This window comes from Lepidochelys olivacea (genome assembly GCF_965140295.1).
Source record: "Lepidochelys olivacea isolate rLepOli2 genome assembly, chromosome: 1".
Taxonomy (NCBI): domain Eukaryota; kingdom Metazoa; phylum Chordata; order Testudines; family Cheloniidae; genus Lepidochelys; species Lepidochelys olivacea.
In genome coordinates this window covers 256,473,642-256,493,435 of record NC_140411.1, presented here as the reverse complement: position 1 = coordinate 256,493,435, position 19,794 = coordinate 256,473,642, and the positions used below count along the sequence as shown (strand labels likewise).

The 19,794-nt window shown below is 42.6% G+C and overlaps 1 protein-coding gene across 2 annotated transcripts in view; it reads left to right on the top strand.

Moving 5' to 3' along the window:
- The window catches only part of LARGE1 (LARGE xylosyl- and glucuronyltransferase 1), a 361,133-nt gene that overhangs the window by 259,763 nt on the left and 81,576 nt on the right, over nt 1-19,794 (top strand). For both annotated transcript variants that reach the window (XM_084627513.1, XM_084627512.1), the window contains exon 7: nt 3,369-3,473. In XM_084627513.1, the coding sequence (XP_084483639.1) occupies nt 3,369-3,473 (105 nt within the window). The remainder of the gene's footprint in view (nt 1-3,368; nt 3,474-19,794) is intronic.

Genomic DNA, 19,794 nt, shown 5'->3' with positions numbered 1-19,794 from the left:
GTGGAAAATTAAATAAATAAATAAATAAAATAAATGGATACAACCAAAGATTATTTTCTAAGCCTTCCCCTCTCTCTTTGTCTGGGGACAAACTAGCTGAGGGATAAGAATATCTTTCAAAATAGAGAGTTGGGATCAGTAGGTGGGAGAGCAAATCCATTAACCAGCAACAAGGTTTGTGCATTACCTATTATAAATCAGTTTGAACGCTGAACCCTGTGACTTGTGTTTGGTAATGCATAGGGATAAAATAATGAAAGCAGACTGATGTTCCATGGAGAGGAATTTAAATATCTGTTTATTTCAAATGGGATTCTAGCATTTCTTTTTATGTGAGAGGTACAATCCTGAGCAGCATCTGCTAACTGCTGAGTTGTGAAATGCACTTTTAGAATATGGGCAGGGTCACTCAGTTCTTATCACCTGTGACATTCAGTTCCAGTTGGGCTGTCCCTGAATTTTCTTCTCTGGTTTTCTCATCCTTTACTAATAGTTTTCTCTTTTGATTTACTCTACTCTGTCTCTAATGGAGTGGTGTTTATAAGGAACAGTTAGCCTTCCAGCCCTGAATCAACAGGTGTTAGCCATGTAGTCCTCCAGATGGATATTTTTTTCTTTTGAAAGGAGACAGTGCTTGTCTTTTCACTCAACCTCTAAACCATACACATCTGCTTTTTGACCTCCTCCTCTGACTTGCCATGCCCTCCTCACAGAACTATTATTATTAACTTTCAGTAGCATCCTTGATGTACTGCCTTTGAAGAAGAAATGGTCCTTGCCAGAAATTGCTCACATTCTAAAAAGATGAACAAACAGGAATGGAAAAAGAAAGACCACACAAGTTGTCATAAATATAAAGGGAAGGGTAACCACCTTTCTGTATACAGTGCTACAAAATCCCTCCTGGCCAGAGGCAAAGTCTTTTTACCTGTAAAGGGTTAAGAAGCTCAGTTAACCTGGCTGGTACCTGACCCAAAATGACCAATGAGGGGACAAGATACTTTCAAATCTGGGGCGGGGGGGGAGAAGGCTTGTGTCTGTCTGCGGGATACCTTTGCCGGGAACAGATCAAGGATGCAAGCCCTCCAACTCCTGTAAAGTTAGTAAGAAATCCTAGCTAGAAAATGTGTTAGGTTTTCTTTCTTTTGGCTTGTGAAATTCACTGTGCTGGAGGAAATGTGTCTTTTTGCAACTTAAGGTTTTGCCTAGAGGGATTCTCTATGTTTTGAATCTGGCTGCCTGTAAGATTATCTTCCATTCTGATCTTACAGAGTTGTTCTCTTATCTTTTTTTGTTCTTCTAATAAAGTTGTGTTTAAGAATCTAATTGGGTTTTTTGGGTCTTAAAAATCCAAGGCTGGTTTCTGCTCATCTTGCTTATTCTCAAGCCTCCCCAAGAAAGGGGGTGTAAGGGCTTGGGGGGGATATTTTGGGGAAATAGGAACTCCAAGTGGTCCTTTCCCTGTTCTTTGTCTAAATCACTTGGTGGTGGCAGCATATTGTTCAAGGAAAAAGGTGAAATTTGTGCCTTGGGAAAGTTTAACCTAAGCTGGTAAAAATAAGCTTAGGGGGTCTTTCATGCGGGACCCCTCATCTGTACCCTAGAGTTTCAGAGTGGGGAGGGAACCCTGACACAAGTAGATTGGTCAAGGTGATGACAAACCATGTCATGATTAATACAATGTTCCCATAATATACATTTTTGTTTTGTTATATAATATAATTTTATTATTATTAATTTTATTATTCCAAGCCACCCCTTATAAGATGGTCTGGAAAAAAACTCACATGCACTACTCTAGATATCAGTGTTTTATAGATTATGAGGCCAGAAGGGACCATTGTGATCACCTAATCTGAACGGGCTTCATCCCATGTGTTTGTGAATTTTAATGAATCATGCTGCTCACCATTTCTTCCCTCAAAACAGTGTCTTCATCTGGCTCTAACACCTTTTGGTGATGCTGATTTGGTCCCATACTAGCTATGTCATGTTTGACCAATCTCTGGGTACTAGTGTATTGTAACTGGCAACATGACAGTTTTGCTAGGGTAGTTGGGACTTGAGGTTTGAAACCATGTTCTCACCTTTCAGAGCATGGTGTTTATATAGTATCTAGAAAAGGTGGTAATATAGTTTCCAGTCTCAGTCATTCAGCTGTTGTCCACCACAATCTCCCTGAGGGGGCCTATCCACTGAGGGTATGTCTGCATTGCAGCTGGGAGGTGTGATTCCCAGTGTGGGCAGCAGACTCGTGCTAGCTTGAGCTATTCCATTGAAAATAGCAGTCTGGACATTGTGGCACAGGTGGCAGCTCAAGCTAGCCACCTGAGCCCAGACCCAAGGGGTCAGGCAGGCTAGGAGTCAGGTGGCTAGCCCAAGCCACCACCTGTGCCCCAGTATCCACACTGCTCTTTATTAGCTGAGCTAGTGCTGTGAGTTGCATCTCCCAGCTATAGTGCAGACATACCCTGAAACATTGTCACCCTTTTCTTTTCCTGGTTACAAATTAAATTTCCCCCTCCTTCCAAAAGAACTGTTACAGTCACTTTTCTTACTCCCATTTTATACAGCATTTCTCAGGGCACATTAATGATCCATGTACACCCTGTTGGTGTGCACTAAAAGTTCCCTAGTGAAGTCCACTTTCACACAGTACTGTTTCAAATGGTACTATGTTAAAGTGCACTAGAGTACTTTAAGTGCGCACCAGCAGGGTCTGTGCAGACCAGTGAATTCTCGGCACATTAGTGTGCTTTAGAAATCACACCCCCGGAGTGTGCATTACCCCATTGTGGAGACAAGCCCTCAGTTAAATCTGTGCAACTTTCTCTTTTAGCTAAAACCTTCAAAACCATCATTTGCTAGAGCAAAAGGAATTTCCTCTGTTGCTCTGCCAGAGAAAATGCTGAAATTAAAGGGGAAAAAATGGCAAGAGGAAATAATTTTCTATATCAGACCCATTTTCCAATTAAATTATCATCAAAGTATAAACAGACCATCATATTAGAGTATCCTGGTACTAATCCTGTCTCTCATAGGAAGGATTCTCCAGCACGGTATGCCAAAATCAGGCAGCATTCAGATTTGCCTGGTTGATATATAATTTTGTCAGTGTGACAAAGATTTCCATAGTGTTTAGCTACTCAGACTAGCCAGGAGAGAAATGAGCCATGATGAGCTTGCACTACTAGGATGTTCCTGTTTTTAGTTAGGTGATTACCCATCTTCATAACATGTGAAAGAAGGGAGCATCAGAACTGCTGGGCTCTGTTTCCACTGCCTGCCCTACTCCAGGTTTTGTATTTGATTCCCATAAACTAATTGTCTTTTGTTTAATGATCTGTTTGCATGTTGCTTGTTTTCAGGCCAGCAGGTTCTTGGCTTAGTGGAGAACCAGAGTGACTGGTATCTGGGCAACCTTTGGAAGAATCATCGTCCCTGGCCAGCTCTTGGGAGGGGTTACAACACAGGTAGGCCCTAAGATGTTTTTGTGAGTTATTGCTATTATTTATTTTGTATTACTGCAGCTCTTAGGAGCCCTAGTCATGAACCATTATTCCATTGTGCTAGGTGCTGTACAAACAGAGGTCAAAAAGATGGTCCCTGTATCACAGAGCTTCCAATCTAAGTATAAGACAAGAGACAACAGATGGATAAAGACAAATCAATGAGGGGTTGGGGTTAGCATAGACTTTGTGTTGAACGTAGGGAGTGTCAGATACAGCCATTCACCCTTTCCTTCCCATTATGCTGCAAGAATTTGCATCAGAAACTGATGCTTTATGGTTCATTTCGTAGCTGCAGTTATGGTGTTGCCTTATATGTTACACTGAGGAACATGTTTCAGAGTAGCAGCTGTGTTAGTCTGTATCCGCAAAAAGAAAAGTGAGCTGTAGCTCACGAACGCTAATGCTCAAATGAATTTGTTAGTCTTAGGTGCCACAAGTCCTCCTGTTCTTTTTACTGAGGAATATGTTAATGTTACAACTGCAGGTGCCTGTGCAGTTCCTGGGGAGGTTACGTGACCTATTTTGGGAGGGGCAGAGCTCTTGAATGGGATGACACCCCATCATTCCATCGCCACTACACACAGCACTCTTGACAATGTGCCCCAGATGCATGTCTGGGCCCAGCATGAGGAAAGGAATTGGAGCAAAGGCTCATTTCCAGTCACTGGAGGTAAATGGCACCACAAAATTTCAGAGTGAGAAAAATGTAATTCCTCCAGAACAGCAATAGGCCCATAATTGTCCTAGTAAAATGCAAACCTCTGATCGTCAATTTCTGCTTGCTCTGAGGGGAGAAAATGCACTATATCACAGAGTTTATAGTAACAGGAGAGACAAGTTTTCCCACTGATTTGTGTTTGAAATGTGAGGAAAACATACCAGGTGTATAAAGAATGCACACATGCATCTAAATCACTTCTATTTCAGATTTTATGTGCTAGGGTGGTGAATTATGTTCCTTCTGCATTTGTAATAAAAGGCCGGAACAGCTGGTGAAGGCTCCATTTAAAAAAAGATGTGTCCATTTAAATAACTCTACATCAAACAATTCTTCATTGTAACTGGGCTTTGCTTCACAAAAATACATTGGGCTGTATTAAATTGAGTCCCCTTTTTAAAAAAGGGTTCCATAGGTTTGCACTGCGCTGAAGCAGTTCAGTCATTCATATCCTACGCTGCTGTGTACGATCAACCGGAAATCATGACGGTATTGGGGAACTTCAGCCTCCACAAAGCATCTCGTTTATGTCTGTATTTATTCTAATGAGAATGTGCACCTAACCTATACAAGATTGAACAGACTTCTGGGTAAGGCTTCATCTACACGATGAGCTAGGGATGCGATTTCCAGTTCCTTACACATAAATATCGAGCTACTGCAAGTGTAAGTAGCAGCTTAGCCCTGATAGTACGGCCAGCAGCAGTAGCACAGATTAGCCATGCCAAGCGCAAACCTGCCTGAACCCTGTAGGTATGTAGTCGGCACGGCTTAGCTGGGCCGCCGCCCAGACTGCCCTGCCTACACTCCTATTTATACTCGTTAGTTCAGATGAGCTCGCGTGAGTCTGTGTACGTGAGCTGAGATTCACACTCTTACCTCACAGTGTAGGCATAGCCTAAGGATGTAAGATTTTTCTTGGATATCATTTACTAAATTGTTGGAAGGGAGTTCGTGGTTCTGAATTCCCCAGAGTTGAGAAGCAAACAGTAGGACTAACACCCATCCTAAACTACCTGACAGAATGCCGATTTTCACAGGTGTGTCCCACAGCCTACCATTACCTTGCAGAATGTAAAAAAAAAAAAAAAAATTCCTTTTCAATGCCACATCGCCATGCAACACTTTTTGTTCCTCTGAAAGGTGGCTATCATTCATATAACCATCCTCTCTCCTCATTTTTGTATGTATTTTCCATTTGAGCTTTGAGGCACAAGTGGACATAGAAGGCCTTGATCGTCACTGAGTTACTTCAGTTTGACATTGTCTGGACTCCATTTCACCAGGATAAAACTAGAGTAGCACAGCAATGACTCACACCCAGGATCTTAAAATTGATTTGATCAGCTCCTGTTACTTGGAGAGCTGTGTAACTTTATTCTATCTCAGCACAAGGCACCAATCCAAACAGATTGTAAAAGTACCAAAGAAACTTTAGTACATTACTAAATTCTGTCTTGGTTGAAGCTAAAATAATTGAATGTGTATAGTACTTTGCATGCGTTACATAGGGTAATTCTTGACAGAACTATACACATACATTGTTACACGTCCGTGTATAATCTTTCCCATAGATTTTAGTCTGCTCAGAGACCCATTTTTCAGTCATTCCTGACAGATCCATTAAAACTCAGCCCTTTACAGCTCATGAGAGTTTAAAAAAAAGGAGAGAGAAAACCAAAAGGTGGAGAGTGAAAGGAAGATTACATAGGAGATTACAATAAATGGAAAGACCTTTTTCAAGCACATGCAACAAGAGGTCATTAAGTGAGACATTGCAATCTCGGAGATGCAAAGATGGATTATTGACAGAATTAACATAAATGGCTGTAAAAAATGTAAAAATTAAATCCATTGTTTGCCTCAATATTCCTAGAAGAGACCAGAGGCATAAATCTCCGCAGAGGAGGAAGAAATACTGAAGGAAATCAGAGCCTTATCTGTTATGTGATAAGTAAATTAAAACAGCTGACCCATAACACAGTTCTAGGGCCAAGAGGGATCCAGAATTCTGAAGGAAGTGGCCAAAGAGAGATGAGAAGTATTAGCAAAATGCTGCACTGAAAAACAGTGAGCAGGGAAGGGGAAGTGGAGGGCCCAGCTCTTTGAATAATTAGCAGAGTGCTGAAGGAGAGTAGGAAAAGAGCAAATCCTAAAGTGTTGACTAGGTAAATAGAGGTATTGAATAGAAGCTAGAGAGAATTATTCTAACCCGTTTTGTAAGTGGCTAGTGAAGCCATATTTAAACTAGCGCAACAGTCTAACATTAATATCCTGCCTTTAAACTAAGAGCCAGAGTGAACCTTTAAGCCAGAGCCTGTGTGAGGAGCTATGTGTAGCTAAGCCACTCCGGTAGGATCTCCAGGGAGGAATTGTGTCTCAGAGCTTGTCGACACAAACATTCAGTTTGCGGCAAGCTGGGGTGTAAATGTACCCCATAGTAAGAGTCTTTGTGAGCCCTGCTGATGCATGCTAAGAGTTCCTTAGTGCACCTCTGCGTCAAAGCCAAGTGGAACAAAGAGCACATCAGCAGGATTCATATGGGAAGTTAGCATGCAGCAGGCTAGTGTGGGGTAAAGTCACACCGCAGCTTGCCATGGACTAAATGTTTGTGTAAATAAGGCTTCAGAGGCATAATTTTTCCCCTGCTCCCTTCTTGTTCTGGTGGGAGTGCTTTGCTACAGCCCTATTAAGGGTTCAGTATACTTCCCCCAACGTGCCCAGCCATTTCCCCCCTGCCCGCCCAATTTCTTGCAGTGGGAGTATTGCATGCATGGCTTCTGATCTGTCCTGTCAAGCCCAGACCCATAAGCCAGGCAAGGTTAACGTAGCCTTGCAGAGGGTTACACGGTGGGAGCCCTACTACCTTGCACAGTCATTTAGTGTGAGGGAATAATCCAGCCCAAACTAATGAAGTTAAAAGCAAAGGACCAAATCGCCAATATTCAGACTGATTGAGTGCAGTGTTCTAGTTAGCATCTCACCAGCATCTTGTACAGCACCAGTATCACTTCCTGATATTTGTATTCTTTTCTACTCCATTTATTTTTTTGTTATAGCCCTGCAGAATATACAGCCTCATTTCAGATTTGTGGCAAGAGATTTTTGCCACCATGTTACACTGGCAAGTTTGTATTTACTTTGCTCTCATCTGTCACTCACCTCTAGGTTTTTTACACCATAGCTGCCTTCCACATGTCTTTGTGTTTTAGATATGCTCCATCACTACCAACACAGGATATTGACTACTCTTTTCACTCCTTGCTCACTTGCTCTTTGAATCACATCTGCAAATGAACCACCCCACTCCTATGTGCCCAGGCAAAATGTCCAGATAGTCCATGTAGGTTTGTCAGTAATACTTGAAGGACCCCAATATGTTGTTAGTTAAAACAAACTTTCCCTCTTTTAAATCCATGCTGGCTGTCTCTAATTAAACTGCGCTTTTGAAAGTGTTTCCCAACTACTATAGGCTCTGCATAAATCTTTTCTGGGCTTTTTCCATCTACCAATGTTGCGCTGATTGCTCTAGAATTGTTCTCTACAGCCTTGTCATTCTTTTCTGGAATAATGGTCTTCTGAGTCCTCAGAAAACTATCTTTTCAAAAAGAACAGGAGTACTTGTGGCACCTTAGAGACTAACAAGTTTATTTGAGCATAAGCTTTCGTGGCTACAGCCCACTTCATCGGATGCATAGAATGGAACATATAGTAAGATAGATAGATATATAATGGCAAATTGCTGGCACTACTATGATGGGTCTCGCACTTTCTCTTCTTGGGTGGGGGTTCAGGGAACCGTTTCTTGCCCCTGAACTGGGGTATCAACTGCCCCACTAGTGTCCTAGAGGAGGGGAGTGGAGAGGGAGGGACCCAGGCCAGCCCTCTACTTCAGGTCCCAGCCCAGGGGCCCTACGGATAGCAGTAAACCACTAGAACTAGCGGATCCTTCCCCTAGGCTACTTCCCTCTCCTGCCCTTCAGCTTGTGGGGCTTCCTGCCCTCCCTCTTCACAAACCAGGTTTCCCTTTACCTAGGGTCTTGGTCTTCTTAGCCCACCGCAGCACTTCTCCAAACTCTCCTCTGCTTCCCTCCAAACTGCTCTCTGCTCCAACACCAATCCACTCTGCTTCAACTCCTCCTCCTGTCTGATCGAAGCTGGGGGGTTTTTACCATGTGACTGGCTTCAGGTGCTTGAATTGGCTTCAGGTGCTTTAATTTAATTTATAGCAAACTTTCTTCCCTCTACAGGGAATAAGACTCCCTTCTAACACTCTTCTGCTGCCCTCTGGCCATGCTGTATCACAATATACATACAGAGAACATGAAAAGGTGGAGTAAGAGGCTAATTCAGTAAGATGAGCTATTATCAGCAGGAGAAAAAAAACTTTTGTAGTGATAATCAAGATGGCCCATTTAGACAGTTGACAAGAAGATGTGAGGAGGATACTTAACATGGGGAAATAGATGCAATATGTGTAATGACCCAGCCACTCCCAGTCTCTGTTCAAACCCAAGTTAGTGGTATCTCGTTTGCATATTAATTCAAGCTCAGCAGTTTCTCATTGGAGTCTGTTTTTGAAGCTTTTCTGTTGCAAAATTGCCATCTTTAAATCTTTTACTGAGTGGCCAGAGTGGTTGAAGTGTTTTCCTACCGGTTTTTGAATGTTATGATTCCTGATGTCAGATTTGTGTCCATTTATTCTTTTGCATAGAGACTGTCCAGTCTGGCCAATGTACATGGCAGAGGGGCATTGCTGGCACATGATGGCATATCTCAGATTGGTAGATGTTCAGGTGAATGAGCCCCTGATGGCGTGGCTAATGTGATTAGGTCCTATGATGGTGTCACAAGAAATTCTGAACATAAAAGTGAAGGCTTCTCTAATCTCTCTTCTTTTCTTTTAAGACTCTGGGGTGTAAACTCTCAGGGCCTGGTAATTTATTTGACTTATAGGTCTGTCTATGTTATACTTTCCCGAATGGTGGAAAACACTTTTTAAAAGCAGTTTCTGGTGATTTCATTGTAGTGACTTCAGGCCAGATACTCAGCTTGTGTAAATCACCCCTAGCTCTTTAATTCTAGTGGCAGTAGACCAATGTACAGCAGCTGAGGATTGGACCCCAAGTCTTCAAATGGAGTTGTAGAATGGTTCAAACAAAATTATGCCACGTGATATTTTTCATATTGTGCTTTCAGAGCCTGAGAGAGTTTTGCCTATTTACAACAATGCCCACTGTTGGCAGCACAGCTTGTAATCCCTCCCCTATCATGCCACAGCACAGGAGTCCTTTCTTTGGGGACACCCATCCCAGTACGGCATATGAAATGCTAACGGGAGCAGAGAGACTATGTGAACTAATGCCAAACAGAACAAGGAGGAACGGGTTAAAATGAAGAAAGGATTGGCATTTAAAGAACAGAGGCCATTTATTTACACAGAAAAATTTGAAGGAGAGCCTGAGAGTTTTCTTAATTTGAAAAATCATTTTTCATTGGAAAAATAATAATTCCCTGCAGTTAATTGTGGTATGTTATATTCTATCCCCTGGAAACTTGATACTGAAATGTTTGCACCCCAAAAAATTTCCTTTCCTGCATCATGTCTATGTGACAACTGCCATCTGAATCATTACTACAGATTTACCAGGGGGGCCATCTGAGCTAGAAGCAGGAGACTCTACAGCTTGACCTACAGAGCTAGGCTGTATAAAAAACTGATAGCCTCCATGGGTTGGGCACAGAAAGGAACATGTAACATATACTGACCAGTGAGATTACATTCTACCTCTCAACAGAGAAATTCCATCCTCAGCATCTGAGACCCACAGCATTTTGAATCGCAGACTTGCCCCCATTATGTGATGGCCACCATCTTGGCTGACCCACTGTGGACTGAAACAAGGATCTTCTGAGCTAAAAAAGCAGGAGTTGCTACAGCTTGAACTAAAGAGCCAGACTCTCAAACTCAGAGCTGTAATAGACCATATCTGTGGATTGGGCATAGAAAGGCAAGCACAGCACACAGTGATTAATGGACTACATGTGCACACTGGTTTATTATTTGTGTATTTCATGACTGTTGGACTGCTGACATTGGTCTATTTTTTCACTCTTTGACTGAGAAAAGACCACTGAAAGATGTATTTGAAGTGGGAAACATACATGAAGAATTATATAGACTTGCATGGAGATTGTATAATTCTTAATAACAAATAAGACCTCTTGCAGAGCAGATTGTGTATATAAAATAATGTTATATCACATTTTGGGCCTGCCAGGAGTGGTACTGTGTGTCTTCAATGCAACAAATAAATTACCAAGGACAGCAAAGAATTGCAATGTATATAAACTATTCAGAAATGGAGCTGTCTAAGGTCCTGATCCTGCAAATGTAAATGTGCTTAACTTTGATTACATGAGTGTTCCAATCTGCTCAGTGCAACTATTATCATCTATAATATTGCATATGCATGTTTGCAGGATAGGGCCTTGATCATATTGGGAAAAAAAAACAAGTATTTGGTGTGATTCCTGAGAGATTCTGAGCATTTGTAACTCCCAATGACTTTGGTGGAAGTTTCTGGTGGTCATCAATCCTCAGGATCAACTCTTGTGGATACCACTACTTAATCCAGCACAGACCTGGCATAAAGAAAAATAGCTAACCTACCATCATTTGTTTTCCCATAAGACCCAGAAATCAACCTGAGCAATCTAGTTACAGCACTGATTCTCAGACTGTAGCCTGTGGATGTTGACCACAATTAGAGCCTTTCCTAGTGGTCTGTAGGGAGGAGTATTTTGAAAACCAAGCAGTGGATGTTTAGGAGAGGAGGTAATTCAGGAGTGAATCTCTCAAGGGATGTTCTACAGAGTAAAAAGGTTTGAGAACTAGTTGGTCACAGAACCCTAAGCTATACAACATGTAAAGGGACTCATTCTAGACAATTTCACTAAGTTTATCCACACCCTCTCTGAAAGCCAGTGCAACGTGCACACCTCCTGTTACACAAACCATTAGCTACTACGGGTACTGGCCCCACAGGAATTTTCATTAGGCTTGACCATGAGCAGAGGATCCTTTGAAAACAGCTGAAAATGTGCTTTATATGGTGAAAAATATAGAGGAAGAATGAGGTCAAACACTAGTGCCAAGAAAAAAGATAACATCATGTCTTTTTAATCAATTTCATATTGTAGTAGCTCCTCAGACTTTTGTGCTAGATTTTTCCCTGGCTGTCTTCTTATTTGGGGAGTCTTGTAGTCTGTGTGTAACATTTTTACACCCATACACTCTGTTTTACACAACTACATTAACTCTGGTTTATGAAAAATCTGGGTAATGTGTGTGCAGTTTAAGTAGTGATTTTGTAAGTAATTCTGTCAAGGCATTAATGCACTCAGCCTTGTGTCATCAGTGGAACACTGAAATAGTAATTTTGCTTTTTAATGACCAGTTCCCTGTGTTTCGTTCTCTCTGTAATCTACAGCTTGCACTTAAAAATAAGATATCTAAAAACTGGCTGCAGATTAAGAGTGGCTCCCTTTCCAGTCTCCCCTTCTCAGTTTCTAAAGCATTTGATGTCCTGTGAACTAGTTTACAACACGCTTGACATTTCAGAAATGCAGATCAATGTGTATTTCATTTCTAAAAATGGTGTATCCAGTTTGAGGCCTATCCAGGAAATAATGGCATGATTGTGAATGAATTGGTCCACTGTTCATCGCATTCTCTGAGATACAGCCACTGCTCCTTGGCAATTAACTCCATCAAGCCTTGTTATAATTGCCTTCTTTAGAACAACACCTGGCTTTATTGGAGCACTCATTAGCTTCATCTCCCAAGGAACCTGTGATGAAAAATCTGTGACATAGATAATTTTAATAATACTGGTGTAAATATGGAGTAACTCAATTAAAGTTGATGAAGTTGGCCCTACTTTAAAGTGGTTTTACTGAGATCAGAATCTAGCCATAATATTTTAGATGTGTGTAATGTAAAATACATAGACATACATATGCACCATAAATTAAGTTATGCAAAAAAAAAATCCTAAACTTCTTTCCAACCCACTTAGGTCATTTTGAAGTATAGTATTTTTGGCTTTTTAGAGCCAGCTCTTGAGTAATTAGTATGAACAAGAGAGACTTATGAGTCAGTTGTCCAGCATTCTGAGCTGCCCTCTCTCTATTATAGGGGGTCCCTCTGTAGTACATTAAGCTTAGATGAAGAAAGACATTATGCAGAAAAATGAGTAGAGCTATCCTAGTGCCTAATCACACAAAAAAAACCCCTGGAATACAGAAGAAGAATCCCTTACAAATATATCTTAATAACAACAAAACTTCTCTCTTACAGAGCATCTTTTATCCCAGGTTCTCAGAATGCTTTACAAAGGCAATTAAATAATTATATCTTCTTTTTATAGCTGGGGAAACAGAGATTGTGTAACTTGCCCAAGTTCACCTAGCAGGAAGTGGCAAGAGTCCAGGTTAGACTCCATTTTGCCTCTCCAACCATTAGTGCAGGACTTCTCAGCATGTGGGGTGCTACCCAGAAGTGTGTCATGATGGGGAACCCACTGAGTTTCTTTCTAGTTGAGGTGGTGAGGGAGAAAAAAATCTGCAAAATAGGCAGTGCTGAGTCTCAGAAGGAGCACTTCAGTCCTTTCCCCTCCCCTGCTTTCTCTGCTCTGACCCTTTCCTACCCAAAACCATTCCAGATGCAGTTCCTCAGCCCTCCCCTCCTCCTCTTCCTGCACAGAACACAGTTCCAAGCACTTCAAGAGGCTGTACCTATGGGCCAGCCTGTATTCCACTTTGGTTCCATGGCTCGCTAGGGATATCAGTTGTTAGCTCCTCCATGGAGTTGAGGTCACGGGCATGTATATGACACAGTTCACTAACTCCTCTGGCACCTGTCCTTTCTGCAGCGATAGAGAGACCCTGGCACACGTCTATGTGTCAGACTATAACCCCTCTTCCTGGTCCTCCAGAACCTCTTACTGAGGTTCTGGCTGCAATTCTCCGCACAGTTCCTGCTCTACTCTTACCCCATCTGTGGCCCCACAGACTTATGAGAACTCTTGGTAGACTGATGGCCATCCATCACATCAGGAGGAGGAAGCTAGACAAGAGGGCGTTCTGTAACTGTGGGGTCTGTTTCTGATCATGGGAAGTCACACCCCTGAGCAGCATTCCTCTGGGCAATGTCCACTGATTCCTTCAATGCCTTTGAGGAGCAGTGGGCACTGTCAGGGGTTCTCTGCTCGGTGGCCCCTTCTGGTTACCTGATTTTCACCTTATGACTGTCACACCCATCCCTGTTTGTTTCATTTATTGTTCCCAGTATTTATTTGTGGCCTTGATACACTGTCCCCCTCCCGCTCAGATGAGAGGGAGTGCCTTTAACTATGGGTAGGCTGAGGCCCACCATCTCCCAGCAACCACAATAGGTTCAAGAGTCTATATAGTTGGTCTCAACATCCTGTCAACGTGTATTATCCCCAGTCTCAATGCTGTGCCAACAGGGGATGGTGAAGAAAGAAGCATCCCCACTTGCAGCCATCCACCTAGCAGCCAGAAAAGGCTCCAGGCAGAAGCCCACAAACCGACTCCTCACACAAAACCAGCTATGTATTTCTGCTGTGAACCCAACTTTTATTATAATGGAAAGGATTGTGTGAATGGGTGGATTGCAGTCATGAGTGGCCTTTAGGACCCAGACTGAAAACCACTGCATTAGAAAATACCATTTGCTTGGTGGTAATGTACAATCCTTGTCTGCGAGGCAAATAACTGTATGGCAAGCCAGGGAGTGAATCGACAATGCACCAATTTGGTGCACATACGTCAAGCCACACTCCAGGATTTTCAATGTGCTATAGCAGTGTCCACAGGGGACGTTACTGTGTAGCAAGCTGGTGTGGTGTGCTGTAGATCCACACCCTAGCTTGCCATAAAGTGCTATGTAAACAAGCCCTTGGAACAGAGGTCCACAAACTGTGGGGGGCACCCCCCTTGGGGGGCACGGAGGAACATTCGGGGGGAGCACAGCGGGGGCCCAGGCCAACCCCCATTGGGGGGGGAGTGGGGAGGTAGCGCCACCCAGCTCTGCTCCTGGCCCCAGCCCCAGCTGCCAGCCCCTGTCGAGGGCTCTGCTCCTGGGGTCCTGGCTGCCAGCCCCGCCCCTGCCCCTAGCTGTGCCTCCTTGGCCCCCTTACTCCTGTCCGCATCCAGGCCCTGGGAGGCGGGGCGGACTAGGGTTAGGGGGACATGACCCTGAAAAGTTTGGGGATCACTGCCTTACAAACATTTTATAAAGCAACCAAATAACAAACCGATAATAAGCAACTAAAATGCTGTTTAAAAGGTTAAATTTAACTAGAGATGGGCAGAATCAGAGGTGGTTTTGGTTTTGCAAAAGGTTTGGTTCATATCTGGGTCCCATTTTATCTGAACCACCAGAGTTCAAAACAGGTGGGTAGTAGAAGTTGGGGGAAATACTCTGTTTTTTAAAAAAAAAATCTCTAAAGATAATGTTTTCATGTTGTATCCCTCCCCTACTGCATTTCTTTTTCTCCTGAACCTGATGCATTGCATGAATTATCCATTTCGATTAACAGAAAAACTACAGATACTGTACAATGTTTCATTAAGTGTGCACGCACACACACACATATACACACACACACACACACACAAACCTCTCCAAATAAGAAAAGAAATACTGAAAAGTCTATTTAGCCAACTTGGCTCATTTTTCCCCCCACACCTTCGTTTTCGTAAAATACTAACTGAGCACCCAGCCAAGGAAGGCTGTGACCAGCTCTCAGACACTGTGCCCATCCCTCCAATTAATACTGTGGTCTGTTGTTATTATTAGAAGCCAACTGGGATAATGACCTACCTCTGCTATGTGTGGTTATTTCCCCCTCACTTAACCTAGAGTGTAAAATTTATTAAATCAGTGACATTTCACCCCACATTAAATATGACATTTTTGAAAGGACAGTGCAGTCAAGAACAACCTTCCCAGTTAATTTTCATCTTTTGTCACATACTGGGGAAATTTTAAAAAGAACCCACCACAGTGGGTCAGGTCCTCAACTGAGGTACATGGATGTCCATTGACTTCAGTGGAGCTAAGCTGATTTGTACCAGCTTCAAATCTGCCCCAAATTTTTCTCCACTTATGAAATCAACTCATTGGTTTTGAGTTCAAGTCACTGTGGCAACCCCATTGAACTTGTAAGCGAAGGGCACATGAGTGGAACTGGTGAATCAGGGATCCTCTTCACTACGTATGCATTGGGGAAGTGGGCTCTGCATCAGATCCCTAGCTTCAAATAAGTCTGTGCATAAGGGAGCAAGTTCAGAGGCTGGGAGCCCATGCATAGGACCTTGGAGAACCTGCACTGCTCCTGGATTAGGAGGTTGTTTGTTGTTCCCCATAAAACCCTGTGAAGGCCAGCCACATAATGCCCAGTTTCTCTGGCTTTCTGGAGGATTCCAGTAATTCATTCAACATTTATGCATTTCAGTATGCCCAAATGTAAAGTTATGCATCTAGGAACAAAGAATGCAGGCCGTACTTACAGGATAGGGGGACTCTATCCTGAGAGGCAGTGACTCTAAAAAGTACTTGGGGTTCATGGTGGATAATCAGCTGAACATGAGGTTCCAGTGTGACACTATGGCCAAAAGGGCTAATGTGATCCTTAGATGTATAAACAGGGGAATACTGAATAGGAGTAGGGAGGTTATATTACCTCTGTATATAGCACTAGTGTGATAGCTGTTAGAATACTGTGTCCAGTTCTGGTATCCATGATTCAAGAAGGATTTTGATAAATTGGAAAGGATTCAGAAAAGAACTATGAGAGTGGTTAAAGAATTGAAAAACATGCCTTATAGTGATAGACCCAAGAAGCTCAACCTGTTTAGCTTAACAAAGAGAAAATTAGACTGTGAACAAGTCACCTCTTATAAATACCTGTATGGGGAGCAGAAATTTGATAACAGAGGGGTCTTCAAGCTATCAGAGAAGGGTATAGCACAATCCAGTGGCTGGAAGTTGAAGCTAAACAAATTCAGTCTAGAAGCAAGAAGAAATTCTTTTAACAGTGAAAGTAATTAACCATTGGAATAATTTACCAACTGTTGTGGTGGATTCTCCATCACCTGCAATTTTTAAATCAAGATTGGATTATTTTTCCCTAAAAGATCTTCTGTACTTCAAATAAGAATTAATTCAGGGAAGTTCTATGGCCTATGATATACAGTACTGGAGGTCAGACTAGATAATCACAATGGTCTCTTCTGACTTTATAATTTATGAAACTATGTAGCTACTTTTAAGCAGGATTTCTCTCTCATCGTGAAGCCTTTATGAATGCCCAGCCAATCAAGTTGCTTGATGAGCTGAATCTCTTAATTCTTTATTTTGGGGAAGAAGTGTAACCTCCTGCAATGTAACTGTGACGGGTTGGATCACAGAAACCTCCTTGGGAACTGCCAACTGATGTGCTGAGACTACTTCTAACCTATTTTCCCTGCCAGCTTGGGACTCCAGAAATTTGCCTTGTTTGAGCCAGACACACTTGCCTGCTGCAAACACAGACTCAGGAATGAACCACGTCCCCCAAAAGCTGCAGGCTTAACTGAAAATGGCTTAAGAAGTGTTCCTGTCTCCAACACTCAGATGCCCAACTCCCAATGAGGTCCAAACCCCAACTAAACCTGTTTTACCCTGTATAAAGTTTATGTAGGGTAAACTCATAAATTGTTCACCCTCTATAGCACTGATAGAGAGAGATCAACAGCTGTTTGCGCCCGCCCCTTCTGCCCAGGTATTAAAACAGTCTCTGGGATAATTAATAAGTAAAAAGTGATTTTATTAAATACAAAAAGTAGAATTTAAGTAGTTCTAAATAGTAACAGACAGAACAAAGTAAATTACCAAACAAAATAAAATAAAACACATAAGTCTATGCTTAATACAGTAAGAAAGTGATTACAGATGAAACCTCACCCTCAGAGATGTTCCAGTAAGATTCTTTTACAGACTAGCCTCCTTCTAGTCTGGGTCCAGCAATCACTCACATCCCCGTGGTTACTGTCCTTTGTTCCAGTTTCTTTCAGGTATCCTTTGGGGGTGGAGAGGCTAGCTCTTGAGCCGGCTGAAGACAAAATTGAGGGGTCTCCCAGTCACTTAAATAGACTTTCTCTTGAGGGTGGAGACCCCCTCCTCTCTCCTGTGCAAAGTCCAGCTCCAAGATGGAGTTTTGGAGTCACATGGGCAAGTCACATGTCCGTGCATGACTCAGTTTTTACAGGCAGCAGCCATTGCTCACATGCTATCTTGAATGTCTCCAGGAAGACTTCTTATGTGGATTGGAGTCTTCCAAGATCCATTATTCGTTAAGTGTTTCTTGATTGGGCACTTAATTTGCATATTCCTTTCTCAAGAAGCTGACCAAATGCTTTACTAAGGCTACTTAAAACCAAGCAAGTACACAGCCAATATTCATAACTTTGAATACAAAAATGACACATGTATACAAATAGGATGAATATATTCAGTAGATCATAACCTTTACAGAGATATGTTACATGGCATATGTAGCATAAAACATATTCCAGGGATGTCATATACATTCATAAGCATATTCCCATAATGCACTATGGGGTGCAACGTCACAGTAACAACCATTGACCATCCCATTTTTCACTATCACAGAGAAGGAAGAGTTCTTTAATATTTCTGAAAACTTTGGCATTTTTTACAACATTTTTAATGCTTCAGCACTACAAAGTGCTTTGCAATGTATTAAGACAAGTACCTGGCAATGTCTCCCTTCCAGTTAGTATCCATTTTGGTAACTTCATCCTGACTCCTGGACATATACAGAAATGCATTCTGAGTTGCCCTTGGGAATGAATGTTCTACAGCGCCAGCTGTGTTAGGCACTCACAGCCTTGTGACATCTCTCACTCCTCCACGCTGATTGATCATAGTCCTTTTGCTACAGGATACTGATTCCACAGCTCCCACTTCTCAGCCTCACCAAGACTTCACATTGGAATGTATTAATTGGGGTTTACAGCTTCAGGGACTTTAGAATGTCTGCAGGACTTTGTGAGCTACTGCTGCTGCTGCTTTCCACCTCAGAGATCCTCTCTGGCTCACTAATTGGAAACTCTGGAGTTGTTACTTTCCACTGCCTCTATGGTATAATCTCTGCTTTTGTAGTTCATAGGCTCTTTCAAATCTCTTTCCACTCTGCATCACAATTCTGTACCAGCGAAGAACAACACAATGTGCAAATTTTTTAGAAATGCCTAAATGACTAAGCCCCATTTTCAAAAGTGACTTAGGCACTTAGGACTCTAAATCCCATTGACTTTGTGAGGTCGTCTGGACTGGAGATGGCAAGGGGGTTGGGATGGATAAGGAGATCCAGGGCCATTGGTCTCCTGCCTGTGGACCCCACTGGTGAGCTTTATGGAACACACTGCTCATCCCCCACACCATCTGTGAACATATTTTAGCTCTGGATGTTGGTAGGGGATTTATGAGGTGCTTAGATTTGAAAGGCTCCAAATAGCCTCATAAGGGCCACAAGGGGTGGAAGCTACCAGGAGGCTGAGGAGCCTTCTAAAGTTCATGGGGAGAGTCTCTCCAGGGGATGTTCCATCCCTGCAACTCCCCTGCATTGGCCCCAGAAAACAGCCACAGAAAGAGCCAGTACGGGTTCATCGCTCCCCACCACCCTCTCCATGGAGGCCTGTGTGCAGTAGGATGGGTGGGAAGGTTTCCCCCCTGCTTCTTCTGATTCTGCTAATTTTTAAGTCTCCCATCAGCCACACCCACCTCCTTCCTGCAGATTTTCATTGGAGAGCCCCCCCCCCAGCCCTGCAATAGTTGAGAGAAGGTGAGCTGCACTTCTGTGCACGTCCTGGGTTCTGTCAAAGAAGAGTCCTGTTCCTCGGGTCTGAAGTTCTCAGGCGTGTTACTCTCTTTTTGCTGACCTTTCAGAGACTTGCCACATCAGAACTCCTCTTCACAAGAGGATGAGTGGCGACTTTGCTTAGCAGGAGGCTCAGTGACCAGCAGGGGTGTTCACCCCATGGACCTCCTAAGCTCTGCTGCATGCCTGGTTTGGGGCTTCCTCCTTCTAGAGTCTGCAGTAAGAAGGCTCTTTTCCAGTAGTATTTTTAGAGAATTTAAAAAAAATAGGAAAATTCCTCCACCAAAAATATAGTTAATGAAAAGCTAAGCTTATAGGCACATATATTGCATTTTAAATCTTTCAAGAAGGTTGGAGTTAAAATAAATATATCAAATGTTAGAAACCCAGGAAATTCAGAGTGAAGATTGCACCTGTACAATAAACCAGGGTCAGACTCAGATAGCTTCCACAATTGTAACTTTGCCCGAGAAGAAACAACAAGCCATAACTCATACTTTGGGGGAAGAAAACATAAACTAAGAGTGTTCCATTACGCTAAGTGGTCATCGGGAAGTGTAAATAAAGTGCTCATAATGCTGCAAGAGGA